Source organism: Heterodontus francisci, chromosome 1 (assembly GCF_036365525.1).
Source record: "Heterodontus francisci isolate sHetFra1 chromosome 1, sHetFra1.hap1, whole genome shotgun sequence".
In the NCBI taxonomy this organism is placed as follows: domain Eukaryota; kingdom Metazoa; phylum Chordata; class Chondrichthyes; order Heterodontiformes; family Heterodontidae; genus Heterodontus; species Heterodontus francisci.
This window is the reverse complement of record NC_090371.1, coordinates 285644244-285661071: the sequence shown is the minus strand read 5'-3', so window position 1 is coordinate 285661071 and position 16828 is coordinate 285644244. Positions and strand designations below refer to the sequence as shown.

Genomic DNA, 16828 nt, shown 5'->3' with positions numbered 1-16828 from the left:
CACGAGAATAGTTCCAGGACTGAGGAATTTCAGTTATGAAGATAGATTGGAGAAGTTAGGAGTCTTTTTCCATGGAGAGGAGAAGGTTGAGAGGAGATTTGATAGAGGTGTTCAAAATCATGAGGAGTCTGGACAGAGTAGATAGAGCGAAACTGTTCCCACTCGTGAAATGATCGAGAACGAGAGGGCACAGATTTAAATTATTTTGTAAGAGAAGCAAAAGTGTCATGAGGAAAATCTTTTTCATGCAGTGAGTGGTTAAGGTCTGGAATGCGCTGTCTGAGAATGTGGTGGAGGCAGGATCAATTGAAGCATTTGAAAGGGAATTAGACAGATGTATGAAAAGGAAGAATGTGCAGGGTTATGGGGAGAAGGCAGGGGAATGGAACTGAGGGAGTTGCTCTTACGGAGAGCTAGTGCAGACACGATGGGCCGATTGGCGGCCTGCGCTGTAATGATTGTGTGTGTTATTGCCCATAATTAGATGAAAAAAAACTCATGTTAAGAGTCTTTGCATCCTTCAAAAAGCAATATTAATATTAATCAGTTTTCACCTTGTTTTCCAGTGATTATGGTGATCCTGCTGTGGGCAGTTGTCTGGTCGATTACAGGTCCAGAGTGTCTCCCTGGTGGTAATTTGTTTGGAAACCTGATTCTGTTTGTGTGTGCAGTTCTTGGAGGGAAGATTGTTGGAATGATCAAATTTCCTAATTTGCCTCCATTACCTGCTCTTCTTGGTAAGAAAATGGAAGATATAATGAATAAAATGATAATGTTGGCTGACTATAGTGGAGTACAAAAAGAAATAGAACTTGCTTTTATATAGCGTATTATCATTTCCTAAAGTGGTTTGAACCAATGGATCAATATCAAAGTGTAATATCTTTGTAGTAGGCAAAGGTGGTAGCCAATTTTCACAGAGCAAGGTCCCACAAACATTAAATGAATTGAAAAATGAGGTGATCTGTATTTCAGGGTGTTGACTAAGGAAGGGACATTGATCTGTGACCCTCTGTCATATCAACACCTTCCCATTTGTTCTCTTTTGCCCCACTCCCACTTTATTTGCTTAAAACCTATTGCAATTCTAACCTTTGCCAGTTCTGATGAAAGGTCACTGACCTAAAACGTGAACTTTGCTTGTCTGTCCACAGATGCTGCCAGACCTGCTGAGTATTTCCAGCACTTTATTGGTTTTATTTCAGATTTCTCGCATCTGCAGTATTTTGCTTTTATTAAGGAACATTGATCACCGCACGGAGGAAAAGCTCCCAACTTTTATCTAAATAGTGACAAGAATTTTGATATCTCCCTGAGTCCTTGCTTGAGGGAGTGCTGCACTGCTGGAGGTGCCATCTTTCAAATGAGACATTAAACTATTTGCTGTTTGAGGTGAACATAAAAGATCCCATAGCACTACTTTGAAGGGGAGCAGGGGAGTTCTCCCCAGTGTCCTGGCCACTATTTATCCCTCAACAAACCTCACTAGAAACAGACTATCTGGCCATTAGCTCATTGCTGTTTGCGGGACCTTACTGTGTGCAAATAAGTTGCTACGTTTCCTATGTTTCAACAGTGATTTCACTTAAAACGTACTTAAGTGGCAAAAATAATTTCAAGTAATCCCAGCTACTGACGAAGCCTTTGAAAATATAACCATCAAACTGTTAGATTTTTAAAGAACTGTGATAGTTGTTTTTTCTCAATGTCAATACTGTTAAGTACTTTCAAAGCATTAATCTGCATCATGGTGCTGATTAGAATATAGGAAAGAAGTATTTATTTGAAACAAAGCAGTTTCATATTATTGCATATAGCTGTCCATTTTTACACACATTTCTGTCTCTCGTACAGTAGTGCTTTTGTTAGCCTTATCTTTTTTTTCTAAACATTGATCCAGAGTGCAGTGTTTGCCGTCTAAAGATGTATTTGTATTTAATTAGTTTATCCAATGGCAGTTTAATCTGTAATGTATTTTCTTTGCACTTATGTATTAGGAATGCTGCTTGCTGGTTTTGTTCTCCGAAATATACCTGTTGTCAGTGATGCTATTTACATTGACTACAAGTGGTCCTCGTCCTTGAGAAGTATAGCGCTTGCAATTATCCTTACCCGAGCAGGACTTGGGCTAGATGCAAAGGTATAATCAATATGTTTCTTGCCTCCATTTTGTTCATATAAAACCAAATAGTGACATTCTAATTCACTTAGCATTACTTGTTCTACTGGCTAAATGGTGTGGTACTGAGCCATGCAAGTCCTCGGTCTAATCCCTGATCTAATCCCTGATCTGTACTGAATTAGTTGATCTTAACCAGAGTAACCTCAGAGTTCCTGGCCTGGAAGGAGGGAAATACATAATTAGGGCTTTAATGAATAGGCTTAACTGTGATGCCTAATTGTCACATAGTCTGGTCACTTCTTGGGCTCACACGTGAAAGACAGCCCTTTGCGCATAGTCAGTCTTTTTTGTATGTTTATGATGCTGGCAGATTTTAATGATATGCTCCTAATTCCCTTGTCTAAATCATCTCAATATATTGAGAACAACGGTGGACCCAGCATTGACCCCTGGAGTACACCACTTCCAACCCTTTGCCAAACCCAGCAACATGCATTAACTGTCTCCTGTCCATCAACCAACTGTTGACTTACTCTGCAGTTTAGTACCTGGCCTCTTGTAAAACACCTTATTATCTGCCTTCTAGAAATTATCTACTATGTTCCTTCTATCTATCCAATCAGCTGCTCTTCAAAAAAATTCTATTCAATTTGTAAAACACAATGCCTTTAATAAATCCATGCTGAGTATACATAATAATTCCAAGCATTTCTAATTTTATCTCGGGTAATGAAATTTGTTTTTCCTGATACACCAACTGGTATATAGTTGCTCAATTTATCCTATTATCCTTTCTTGAACAGAAATGTTATACTGACTACCCTCCAGTTTTCTGGCAAAATTTGCATATCTGAGAGCGATTGAAAAATTATAATCAGAACCTTTGCTATCTCCTCTGACATCTTTCAACAGCCTAAGATGCATGCCCTCAGGGGCCTGACAACTTATCCATAGAATAGTACAACACAGCAAGTGGCCTTTAGGCCCATCAAGTCAGTATTGGCTCAAGCAAAGATCCAATCCAGTTAGTCCCACACCCCTGCCATTGATTCTGCAAAACAAAAACTAATTTCTGCATTTATAACTAATAGTTGTGCTCCATCCTCTGACTTTTGACTTTCACTTTTGACTTAAGTCCAGACTCTTACTGCTGTATAAAATCCACCCGAACATTCAGTCCTAGGTTTTATTTCATTCTAGTTAATTTCTCTATTAGCTTTTATTGTAAATAACAGATGTAGCTTCCTATCCTGTTGCTGCTGCTACCACAACCCTAACTCACCTATGAATGAATGTGTGTATCTGTATCTCAGTGCACTTTACTTGGGCATATATGGAAATTGTTTTCTTTTAAATTGCACTGAATATACATTAATAGCGTGCAATGACTGTCAAAACATAATGCAATGTAATACTTCAGTTCAAATCATAACTTGAAATGTGATACGTGTGCCATGATGCCTACTTTCTGAAAATAAAGTTCCAAAATTAGGTGAAACTACTTCCTGAATATCGTGCTATATTATCTACCTATATTTCTATCTATATCTAATATATTACAAAATATTGCATTAGTACACATATCCTGTTTACCCCACTTCCTGTTAGCATGTTTATGTTAAACTGTGTGTGTTAACTTCCTAACATACATTCCTTTGCTGAAATTTACAATGGAAATCACCTATCTGATGTTGGCAGCCTGTACAACATGATCCCAGATTCCCATAATTCTCAAAATTATTTATTTAGAGATACAGCACTGAAACAGACCCTTCGGCACACCGGGTCTGTGCCGACCATCAACCACCCATTTATACTAATCTTACATTAATCCCATTACCCTCTCACATCCCCACCTTCCCTCAATTCCCCTTCCACCTACCTATACTAGGGGCAATTTATAATGGCCAATTTACCTGTCAACCTGCAAGTCTTTGGCTGTGGGAGGAAACCAGAGCACCCGGCGAAAACCCACACGGTCACAGGAAGAACTTGCAAACTCCGCACAGGCAGTACCCAGAATCGAACCCGGGTCGCTGGAGCTGTGAGGCTGTGGTGCTAACCACTGCACCACTATGCCGCCCTCTGGGGGAAGAAAAGTGAAGCTGCCCTCTTTTCTCCTCAATAACATATTTCTAATGTCCAAAATAAAGATTCAAATGGAATATAAAATTTAAAATGTTACATACTTCACCATAACATGATTAAAGTTATCCACCAAAATATCTTTTGTGTGTTTTAGTGCCTTCATTAGAGTTGTTTCTTAAATTTCCCAGCTCTGCCTAAAGCCTTGGCTTTGAGTTGATATTTTTGCCCAGACCTCTGACTCCATGAGCTAAATTTGAATTCTACGATATGAGCATTTGTCATGCAAATAGTTTCACAGGATGCATTAGTAGATTTCCATCGGCTGTACTGTTGCAATATTTTGCTTCAGTATCCTCAACTTTCTGCTCAGTTTATCTTCAATTAATTTTTAAAAATGAGTTTTAAATGCTTAATTCAGGAAATAATTGATAGTTGTTTTTAAATAGGCTTTGTCATTGTGTGTCTGTGTAAGAATAAGACAAATAACAGGAAGTGGGGAGGCCAAAGGCTTCACTGAGGGGCATGGGGGAGGAACACTCCTGCATCTCTTGGGAGTAACTTTTGGGAGCCAGGAGCTCCAAGCTCCATTTCACTGCCGAGTTTCGTGACCCACCGGAAACAGTGCAGCAATCAAGCTTATGTTAAAAAGGGCCCAGCCTCTCAACGGTGAAACAGTGGCGCCCTGATATCTGCAGCTGTAAAAATAGAGTGTTGGGGTCGGGTTAAACAGATTTCACTTTATAACCTGTCCCACATCCCAAACCCCTCCCTTCCGTTGTGTGGGAGGGTTAATATAGAGGGCATTGTCTTTAATATAGTTTTTAAGTTGATTTTTTTTTCCCCTTCTGAGGTAATACAAGATACTTTTATTGTTAGGCTCTTCGGAAACTGAAGGCTGTGTGTCTTAGGCTGGCATTTGGCCCTTGTCTTAGTGAAGCTTGTGTTTGTGCAGTTCTTGGACATTATCTACTGCATCTGCCATGGTCATGGAGTTTTATCTTGGGGTAAGCACATACATTAAAAGAACATAGCTGACAATAGTTACACAGAAATATGAAAAAACATATGTAGAATTTCAGGAACTAGATTTAAATTTTATTTGAATAAAAATTCTTCTTTGATATATTTTATTTTTTGTCAACATTGGCTCAGTTGGTAGCACTCTCACCACTAAGTCAGAAGGTTCTGAGTTTAAGTCCCACTCTACGACTTGAGCACAAAAATAAAGGCTGACATTCTAGTGCAGTACTGAGGGAGTGCTACACTGTCAGAGGTGCTATCTTTTGGATGGGATTTTAAACCGAGGCCCATCTGCTGTCTCAGATCCAGTGGCACTGTTTTGAAGGAGAGTCCTCTCTGGTGTCCTGGCCAATATTTACCCCTTAATCAACATCACAAAAAAACAGATTATCTGGTCATTATCAGTTTGCTGTTTGTGGGAGTTTGCTGTGCACAAATTGGCTGCCGTGTTTCCTACATTACAACAGTGACTCCACCTCAGAAGTACTTTCAAAATAAGGGGGAAACCACTTAGGACAGGGATGAGGAGAAATTTCTTTACTCAGAGGGTTGTGAACCGTTGGAATCCTCTATCCCAGAGGGCTGTGGAAGCTCAGTCATTGAATATGTTTAACGCAGAGATTGACAGATTTCTAAATACAAATGACTTAAGGGGATATGAGGATAGTGTGGGAAAAAAGCGTTGAAGTGGATGATCAGCCATGATCATGTTGAATAGCGGGACAGGCTGGATGGGCTGAATGGCCTACTCCTGCTCCTATGTTCATTGGCTGACATTCTTTGAGTATATTTTGTGTGTGTATATATAATATAAAACATACATACACATAGTGTTCTATTGAACTCCAAATAAAATAAATCAAAGTGACTTGGAAAATTATGTTAATTCCAATAAGGTATTGTTTAATGTAAGTTACATTTTTTCCATGAGCAAAAAGGACAAGTAATTAGAAACAGAAGGACCAAGTAATATTTTTCTTCATGCAATACTTAGTGGACTTAATATTCCAGTTTAATTTTAATACAAGTCTATTTTTCTTTGAACAAGCTTTTCGCCATCTGCCCTAATATCACTTTATGTGGTGTCATACTTTGTTCTATAATGCTCCTCTAACATGTCTTCGGACATTTTAAAAGATGCTATATAAATATAAGTGTTGTTGAATGAAGGGAAACTCAGCAATCTCATTCGGTAATTTACAGTTCTATTTTAAGGTGACCTCAAATATGCATACAGTGGTGAAAACTTTACAGCCTTACTAAAATAAATCAGTTTCTCAAATCATTACTCCATTCCACTGTAATTTTGAATTACTTTAGTTTTCACAATATATGTATTTATATATCTTAACTTGCTATTCCTTCACAGTCTATAATTTCTCTGTTCCCAGGTTTGTGATGGGTGCAGTATCACCTGCTGTAGTCGTTCCATGCATGCTGCTCCTTCAGAAAGAACGCTATGGTGTTGACAAGGGAATCCCAACGCTGCTTATGGCTGCAGGCAGCTTTGATGATATCCTGGCTATTACAGGTTTCAATACATGTCTCGGGATAGCCTTTTCTTCAAGTAAGCTTTGATCTAGAACAAGAACTTACAAACTGCTGCCCATGATGCACATGCAACCCCCCAAACTCTGGCAAGCGATCTCTCAAAGCCCAGGTGTTTTAGCTATTTTTCTAATTTTTTTTTTCAATTTGCAATATAGGAACATAGGAAGTAGGAGTAGGCCATTCGGCTCACCAAGCCTGCTCCAAGCAACTGATAGGCTAACTGGCCTGTAGTTCCGTTTATCTCTCCCTCCTTTCTTGAAAAGCAGTGTAACATTTCCCAACTTCCAATCTGGGACTGCTGTCGAATCTAAGGAATTTTGGAAAATCACAGCTAGTGCATCCACTGTCTCTGCAGCTATCTCTTTTAGAACTCTAGGGTGTAGGCCATCAGGTCCAGGGATTTGCCAGATTTTAGTCCCTTAAGTTTCTCCAATACTTTTGCTCTGCTGACTTTAATTTCCTTAATTTCCTCACTGTTTAGCCCCTAGGTTACCGTCTATTTCTGGTATGAAACTTGTGCCTTCTACTATGAAGACAGACACAAATATTTGTTCAATGCCTCTGCCATTTCCTCATTCCCTATGATAACTTCTCCTGTCTCTGCTTCTAAGGGGCCAATGTTTACTTTAGCTACTCTGTTCCTTTTTATATACCTATTAAAACTCTTACAATCTGTTTTTATATTACTGACTAGTTTACTCTCATTCTATTTTTCCCTTTTTTTATCAACTTTTTGGTGGCCCTTTTAGAAAACAGCAAACACTCCCAATCCTCAGACTTGCTACTCTTTCTTGCAACATTGTAAGCCTCTTAATCTAATACTATCCTTAACTTCCTAAGTGGGCCTTGGGTCTTTTCTTGCTAAGTTTTTGTTTTCAGTGGAATGTATTTTGTTGAACATTTTAAATTGTTTCTTTAAAGATTTCCCACTGTTCATTTACTGCCATACCTTTCAGTCTATCTACACAATTTATCTTGGCCAGTTCTCCCTTCATACCTATGTAATTGGCTTTGCTTAAGTTTAAGATTCTTGTTTGTGATTGGAGTATGTCACTTTCAGACTTAACATGGAATTCAATAGTGTTATGATCACCATTCCCAGTGGATCTTTTACTATGACATTACTAATTAATCCTGCTTCATTACACAATACTAGACCTAAGATAGCCTTATCCCCAGTTGGTTCCACAATGTATTGCTCCAAGAAACTGTCCTGAAAACATTCTACAAGCTCATCTCCTAGACCTTTCTTTCTTTATTTTGGCCTCCTTGTCTCGAGAAACAATGGGTAAACGCCTGGAGGTGGTCATTGGTTTGTGAAGCAGCGCCTGGAGTGGCTATAAAGGCCAATTCGAGAGTGACAGACTCTTCCACAGGTGCTGCAGATAAAATTGGTTGTCGGGAATGTTAGACAGTTGGCTCTCTCCTTGCGCTTCTGTCTTTTTTCCTGCCAACAGCTAAGTCTCTTCCACTCGCCACTCTTTTGCCCCGCCTTTATGGCTATGCGCCAGCTGTGGCGATCACTGGCAACTGACTCCCATGACTTGTGATCAACGTCACAGGACTTCATGTCGCGTTTGCAGATGTCTTTAAAGAGGAGACATTGACGGCCGGTGGGCCTGATACCAGTGACGAGCTCGCTGTACAATTTGTCCTTGGGGATTCTGCCATCTTCCATGCGGCTCACATGGCCAAGCCATCTCAAGCGCCGCTGGCTCAGTGGAGTGTATATGCTGGGGATGTTGGCCGCCTCGAGGACTTCTGTGTTGGAGATACGGCACTGCCACCTGATGCCAAAGGTTCTCCGAAGGCAGCGAAGATGGAATGAATTGAGATGTCGCTCTTGGCTGACATACGTTGTCCAGGCCTCACTGCCGTAGAGCAAGGTACTGAGGGTACAGGCTTGATACACTCGGACATTTGTGTCTTACTGGAAGGCACCTGTCTGTAGATAATACAACCATACGGATTAGGAGCAGAAGTAGGCTATTCGGCCCCTCGAGCCTGCTCCTCCATTCAATAAGATCATGGCTGATCAGTTTCTGACTCGAATTCCACACTCCCATCAACCCCTGATAATTTTAGATTCTTGTTAGGCAAGGGAATCAATCTACCTCTGCCTTAAAAATATTCAATGACCCTGCCTTCTGAGGCAGAGAATTCCAAAGTTGCACAACCCTCAGAGAAAAAAATTCTCCTCATCTCTGTCCTGAAAGGGCAACAGGTAATTTTAAAACCGTGCCCCCTAGTTCTGGACTCACCCACAAGAGGAAACATCCTTTCTACATCCACCTTGTCAAGACCTTTCAGGATCTTATATACTTCAGTCAAGTCTCCCCTCACTCTTCGAAACTCCAGTGGAAACAAGCCCAGTCTGTCCAACCTTTCCTTATAAGACAACCCGCTCATTCCAGGTATCAATCTAATAAACCACCTCTGTACCACCTCCAACACCCTTCCTTAAATAAGAAGACCAGAGCTGCATACAGTATTTGAGATGTGCTCTCACCAATGCCCTATATAACTGAAGCATAACATCCTTTTATTTTCAATTCCTCTCGTAGTTTTTTTTTTATTCATTCATGGGATGTGTGCGTCGCTGGCTGGGCCAGCATTTATTACCCATCCCTAATTGCCTCTGAGAAGCTGGTGGTGAGCTGCCTTCTTGAACCACTGCAGTTCATGTGGTGTAGGTACATCCCCAGTGCTGTTTGGAAGGGAGTTCCAGGATTTTGACCCAGCGACAGTGAAGGAATGGCGATATAATTCCAAGTCAGGATGATGTGTGTCTTGGAGGGAAACTTGCAGGTGGTGGTGTTCCCATACATCTGCTGCCCTTGTCCTTCTAGGTGGTAGAGGTCGCGGGTTTGGAAGGTGCTGTCTAAGGAGCCTTGGTGTGTTGTTGCAGTGCATCTTGCAGATAGTACACGCTGCTGTCACTGTGCGTCGGTGGTGGAGGGAGTGAATGTTTGTGGATGGGGTGCCAATCAAGCGGGCTGCTTTGTCCTGGATGGTGACGTGCTGCACCCAGCCAGGCAAGTGGAGAGTATTCCATCACACTCCTGACTTGTGCCTTGTAGATGGTGGACAGGCTTTGGGGAGTCAGGAGGTGAGTTACTCGCCACAGGATTCCTAGCCTCTGACCTCCTCTTGTAGTCACGGTATTTATTTGGCTTCTCCAGTTCAGTTTCTGGTCAATGGTAACACCCGGGATGTTGCTACTGGGGGATTCAGCGATGGTAATGCTGTTGAACATTAAGGGGAGATGGTTAGATTCTCTCTCGTTGGTGATGGTCATTGCCTGCCACTTGTATGACGCGAATGTTACTTGCCACTTATCAGCCCAAGCCTGGATATTGTCCAGATCTTGCTGCATTTCGACATGACTGCTTCAGTATCTGAGGAGTCGTAAATGGTGCTGAACATTGTGCAATCATCAGCGAACATCCCCACTTCTGACCTTATGTTTGAAGGACAGTCATTGATGAAGTAGCCAAAGATGTTGGGCCTAGGACACTACCCTGAGGAACTCCTGCAGTGATGTCCTGGAGCTGAGATTGAAGTGATTTATGATTTTAACCCCTTATAGGGATCAACCAAATCAGGAGTACATCCCTATGAATCTCCTTTAATCAAATTCAAACCAGACAAATTCTCAGACACTTATTTGGGTCCAAAGAATTGTACTAGCTTTCCCTCAAACAAAGAAAACCAACAGAGGATATTACCATCTTTTTGATCGTCTATTTTAATATTATGGCTAAGACATAAATAGCCCAGATATTATAAGGGTCTGGGAAACTTTTCAATACATATCTCTCCACTCAGAGACACAGAGAGGGGGTTCTTGTAGTTGTATGCAAAATACTACATGAGACGATTTATTAACTTTTATATATTTATTAAAGAATTTAACATGCAATAAACTTCTTAAGTGGATAAGTATATATCAATATCAAATATTACTGAGAGATGTAGCACATAATCTTATTTCTAACTTAGAATGCAATAGTTTAACCTTGCTAATGTTAAAGCAAAATTATCTTAGACTATCCAGCATATCCATCAAAATTTAAAGTAAACTTTTTACCTTAAATGCCCCTTAGTTGAGAAGCATTGTTTGAGGATTCAACACCTCCAACCTTTACTTTCAAAACCCTAATTTTTATACTGTTTTTGAAGTCTTGTCTGACTTCCAGCATTTGGATGTGACCTTCCTGTGCTCCTTTTAAAATCCATATCTGTCTGGTAGTATCATGAACTAACTCTCCACTTAATGTTTTACTGGAATTTGAAGTTGTGAGCATTTATCTGGTAAAAATGTTCATAATTGTATTTACTTGACCTCTTGTTCCGATAAGTCCATTTTCATTTATTGTTAATTGCCCTTTCCATGGCACCCCAAAGCAACCTCCGGAGCCGATTTGTCTGCATCAACAACTCCATAAACTAATTAAGTTTATTGCTATCTCTTACTGATGACACACAGGGATATTTCAATGTGTGTGTTTATCTTCCAATTCCCTGGCAACAGAAATTCTATTCTAACAGGGACCTTGAAATATTTAACTCTACCTTCTTAAAGGGGAATGTCAGTGAGTTTTGAAAACTGACCAATCTTTGATTCTAAAAGGTATAATATATTAACTATATAGAAATGCTACCTAATTAAGCCTATTCTACCTATATTCCATCACAAGATGATTCCCTCCAACAACCACAGCCATCTTCCTTTGCACAAGGTACGACTCCAACGAGCGGACAGTTTTCCCCCGATTCCCATTGACTCCAGTTTTGTTAGGGCTCGTTGATGCCATATACGGTCAAATGCTGCCTTGATGTCAAGGGCAGTCATTCTCACCTCACCTCTTGAATTCAGCTCTTTCGTCCATGTTTGAATCAAGGCTTTAATGAGGTCAGGAGCTGAGTGGCCCTGGCGGAACCCAAACTGAGCGTCACTGAGCAGGTTATTGCTAAGCAGGTGCCGCTTGATAGCACTGTCAATGATGCCTTCCATCACAACTGATGATTGAGAGCACACTGATGGGATGGTAATTGGCTGGGTTGGACTTGTCCTTTTTGTTGTACAGGACATACCTGGGCAATTTTCTATATTGCCAGGTAGATGCCAGTGTTGTAGCTATACTGGCACAGCTTGGCTAAGGGCATGGCAAGTTCTGGAGCACCTGTCTTCAGTGCTTTTGCTGGAATGTTGTCAGGGCCCATAGCCTTTGCAGTGTCCAGTGCCTTCAGTCATTTCTTGATATCATGTAGAGTGAATCGAATTAGCTGAACACTGGCATCTGTGATGCTGGGGATTTCAGGAGGAGGCTGAGATGAATCATCCAATTGGGACTTCCGGCTGAAGATTGTTGCAAATACATCAGCCTTGTCTTTTGCACTGATGGGCTGGGCTCCCCCATCATTGAGAATAGGGATATTTATGGATCCACTTCCTCCAGTTAGTTGTTTAATTGTCCACCACCATTCACGACTGATGTGGCAGGACTGCAGAACTTCGATTGGATCGATGGTTATGGGATCGCTTAGATCTGTCCATCACATGCTACTTACGCAGTTTGGCACGCAAGTAGTCCTATGTTGTAGCTTCACCAGGTTGACACCTCGTTTTGAGGTATGCCTGGTGCTGCTCCTGGCATGCCCTGCTGAACTCTTCATTAAACCAGGACTTGTCTCCTGGCTTGATAGTGATGTTAGAATGAGGGATATGCCGGGCCACGAAGTTACAGATTGTGGTTGAGTATAATTCTGCTGCTGCTGATGTCCCACAGTGCCTCATGGATGCCCAGTTTTGCATAGCTAGATCTGTTTGAAGTATATCCCATTTAGCATGGTGGTAGTGCCACACAACACGATGGAGGGTATCCTCAATGTGAAGACAGGACTTTGTCTCCACAAGGACTGTATGGTGCTCACTCCTACCAATGGACAGATGCATCTGCAGCAGGCAGATTGGTGAGGACAAGATCAAGTATGTTTTTCCCTTTTGTTGGTTCCCCCACCACCTGCCGCAGACCCAGTCTAGCAGCTATGTCCTTTAGTACTCGGCCAGATCGTTCAGTAGTGGTGTTACCGAGCCACTCGGTGATGGACATTGAAGTCCCCCACCCAGAGTACATTCTGCCCTTTGCCACCCTCAGTGCTTCCTCCAAGTGGTGCTCAACATGGAGGAGTTCTGACTCATCAGCTGAGGGAGAGCGGTAGGTGATAATCAGCAGGAGGTTTCCTTACCCATGTTTGACCTGATGCCATGAGACTTCATGGGGTCTGGAGTCAATGTTGAGGGGGGCTGGTAATGGCAGTGTCTGGGACATTGTCTGTAAGGTATGATTTGGTGAGTATGACTGTCAGGCTGTTGCTTGACTAGTCTGTTGGACAGCTCTCCCAACTTTGGCTCAAGTCCCCAGATGTTAATGAGGAGGACTTTGCAACGTTGATAGGGCTGGGGTTGCTGTTTTCAGTGCCTAGGTCAATACTGAATGGTCTGTCTGGTTTCATTCCTTATTGACTTTGTAGTAGTTAGATAGAACTGAGTGGCTTGCTAGGCCATTTCAGAGGACACTTAAGAGTCAACCACATTGCTGTATATCTGGAGTCACATGTAGGCCAGACCAGGTAAGGGCAGCAGATTTCCTTCCCTAAAGGCCATTAGTGAACCATGTGTCTTTTTACAACAATCGACGATGCTTTCATGGCCATCATTAGACTAGATTTTTAATTCCAGATTTTTATTAATTGAATTCAAATTCCACCTTCTTCCATGGTAAGATTTGAACCCATGTTCAAAGGAGGGATGTAGTTGCATTGGAGGCAGTTCAGAGAAAGTTCACTAGATTGATTCCAGAGATGAGGGGTTTGTCTTACGAAGAGAGATTGAGCAGTTTAGGCCTTTGCTCTCTTGCGTTTAGAAGAATGAGAGGAGATCTAACTGAGGTATATAAGATGATTAAGGGGATTGACAAAGTAGACGTAGAGAGGATGTTTCCTCTGGTGGGGCAACTAGAATGAGCGGCCATAGTTTTAGGATAAGGGGTAGCAGATTTAAAACAGAGATGAGGAGAAACTACTTCTCTCAAAGGGTTGTGAGCCTGTAGAATTCACTAACCCAGAGTGCAGTGGATGCCGGGACATTGAGTAAATTTAAGGAAGAGATAGACAGATTTTTAATTAGTAATAGGTTGAAGGGTTATGGTGAATGGGCAGGAAAGTGGAATTGAGGCCGAGATGAGATCAGCCATGATCGTATTGAATGGCGGAGCAGGCTCGAGGGGCTGAATTGCCAACTCCTGCTCCTAGAGTCATAGTCATAGAGAGATACAGCACTGAAACAGGCCCTTCAGCCCACCGAGTCTGTGCCAACCAACAACCACCCATTTATACTAATCCTACATTAATCCCATATTCCCTACCACATCCCCACCATTCTGCTATCACCTACCTACACTAGGGGCAATTTACAATGGCCAATTTACCTATCAACCTGCAAGTCTTTGGCTGTGGGAGGAAACCGGAGCACCCGGCAGAAACCCACGTGGTCACAGGGAGAACTTGCAAACTCCGTACAGGCAGTACCCAGAACCGAACCCGGGTTGCTGGAGATGTGCGGCTGCGGTGCTAACCACTGTGCCACCCGATTTATGTTCTTGTGTTTATGTCCCCAGCGCGCTAGCCTAGGTCTCTGGGTTACTAGTCCAGTGACAATACCTCTAAGTCACCCCATCCCCCAAATTTTGTTGTTTATTAAAGAAACCTGGTTGGTGTGTTTTATTCTGGGAAAAATAGAGTATATGATTGACCGTATCAGTAAGTGGGAAAATTTAAATATATGTTGTGACCTGTGGCGAAGTGGGACTAGAATAAACAGTGTACTCTTGCCACCCCAGTCGTAACATGTGCTCAAGTGTCTTTGGGGGGAACCAAAGTATTTACATCCAATGAATTACTTTTGAAGTATAGTCTATAAGTATAGTCAATATTGTAATGAAGGCCAATGTGCAGTTTCGAGCACAGCAAGGTTCCACAAACATCAGAGATGTTTTTGGTGGGGTTAGTAGAGAGCTGAATGTTGGTCAGGACACTAGGTGAATTCTTTGTGAGAGCTGAGGAGGGAAAAGAATTTGATGCTCTCAAAAGCAACCTAACATCCAAAACTTACAGTTGCTATCAGTCTTCAAACTTGAAACCCAATACTGAGACTTTTTAACAGCATTGTGTTGTAGCACATGGCAGAATACTTAGGCAGAGTAAACGCATTTTTGAATGGATGACTGTGTCCACTTGCTGTTTCTTCTCATGATCTTAATATTACATAAGATAAGAACATAAGAAATAGAAGCAGGAGTAGGTCATACAGCCCCTGGAGTTTGCTCCATCATTTAATAAGATCATGGCTAAACTTCTACATCAGCTCCACTTTCTCGCCTTGTCCCTTGATTTCCTTAATGCCAAAAAAGGTCTAGCGATCTCAGTCTTGAATATGCTTATCAGCTGAGTATCCACAGCCCTCCAAGGTAGAGAGGGCACATTCAAAATACACGTTTGGCTTTGGTGTATAATAGTTTCCGCTTCACTCCAGTGCTAAAACTGTAATATAAACAGGATGTTAAGGCATGAACCAACTCCAATGCAATGCAGGGTCAGCCTCCTTCCTCCAGGGAATCTTGTTCTTCTTTGCCCCGTTGTCACCTTGAACCCTGACTCCAGATTGAGGCTGCACTTGCACTATTAAATGCAATGTCAGTGAGAAGCAAAACCATTACAGCTGCAGTATAAATGCAGCTTCCGAGACATGAGTTACAAATTTGAAAAATCAAATCTTTACAAAGAATTATAATCAATCTTATGGTCCCTTTTTTTTTAAAGTGAATGCAGTGTCATCAAGGAAGCTAATAAAAGTTGTTAAGCCTGTGAGTATGATGAAATGGAACTAATATACATAACTGAAAGAAACCTTGGAATATTGACGTGTGTCTACTGACACATTCAGCTCCCTGCAGTGTTGAGCTGGGTAATTTCTCCGAGCCAGTTTTGCAGTACATACTTAAAAAGAATTAGTCAATTAAATTTTGTATTTTTTTTTTAATGTACATAAAATGCTACATTTTCCAAGTTTAAACAGATGGGGAAGATTGAGAAATGTCCTCCGTTAAATTAAAATATATAGAGAGAAAGTATCATGTTTGAAATACCATGGAATTCAAAGAGAAATGGCAATCTCAGAGCTTGGGCTCCTCCCTGCTGTTCTCTAGTAATATTTGGCAAAACCATGTTTTTTTTTTAAACCAAGCTCAGCTGAAAAAGGAAAGTATGTTTATAGTTCACATGTTCCAAAGAAAATTATATTTTATAATGTATACTGTACAACATAGTATTATAACCTTAAAAATGCCAACCATGTGGCTGCTGCTGCTTTTCGTTTTGGTTTATAAGTGTCTAATTTCATTTGGAACAGAACTTATTAAATCCCACTTGTTTCTGAAGGTTCTCTGATTTCCAGTATACTCAGAGGATTCCTTGAAGTTCTCATTGGGGTAGCAGCAGGCGCTGCTATTGGATTGTTCCTTCGATACTTTCCAAGCAGGGACCAGGTAAGGAGAAGCAGTTCGGTTATTACAATTTTGGAGATATTGTAAAATAAGACTATAACAATAATTATGTTAACCATATTAATAAAAGAGGACACAATGGGACAGGCAGTTATTACTTCTGAAACTAAATTAAATATGGAAACCTTCTGTTATTTTATCAGTATTTTAAAATATTTGAAGACTTGCAGCATAGCTATTCTGAAGCATTGTGGTTGTCTTTACACTTGGGAGACCATAATGATGAGACAGTTCTTCTGCAATTGCAGATGAATATTAACAAACTTCAGATCTTCTCAGAACATACCACACTTAGTTCTGTAACAACTAGCTGCTCATAAAGTCTGTTTTTAAAATAAAAATTAGAAACGGTGGTGGAGGCAGAAACCCCCAACTTATTTAAAAGAAAAGAGTACCTGGAACTGCACCTGAAGTGCTGTAA

General features: G+C 41.1%; 1 protein-coding gene across 7 annotated transcripts in view; it reads left to right on the top strand.

The window, feature by feature from the left end:
• LOC137377532 (sodium/hydrogen exchanger 9B2-like) overlaps positions 1–16828 on the top strand; it is a 208668-nt gene that overhangs the window by 146953 nt on the left and 44887 nt on the right. For all 7 annotated transcript variants that reach the window (XM_068047227.1, XM_068047254.1, XM_068047237.1 and 4 more), the window contains 5 exons: positions 567–737; positions 1998–2140; positions 5087–5214; positions 6622–6797; positions 16283–16389. In XM_068047227.1, the coding sequence (XP_067903328.1) occupies positions 567–737; positions 1998–2140; positions 5087–5214; positions 6622–6797; positions 16283–16389 (725 nt within the window). The remainder of the gene's footprint in view (positions 1–566; positions 738–1997; positions 2141–5086; positions 5215–6621; positions 6798–16282; positions 16390–16828) is intronic.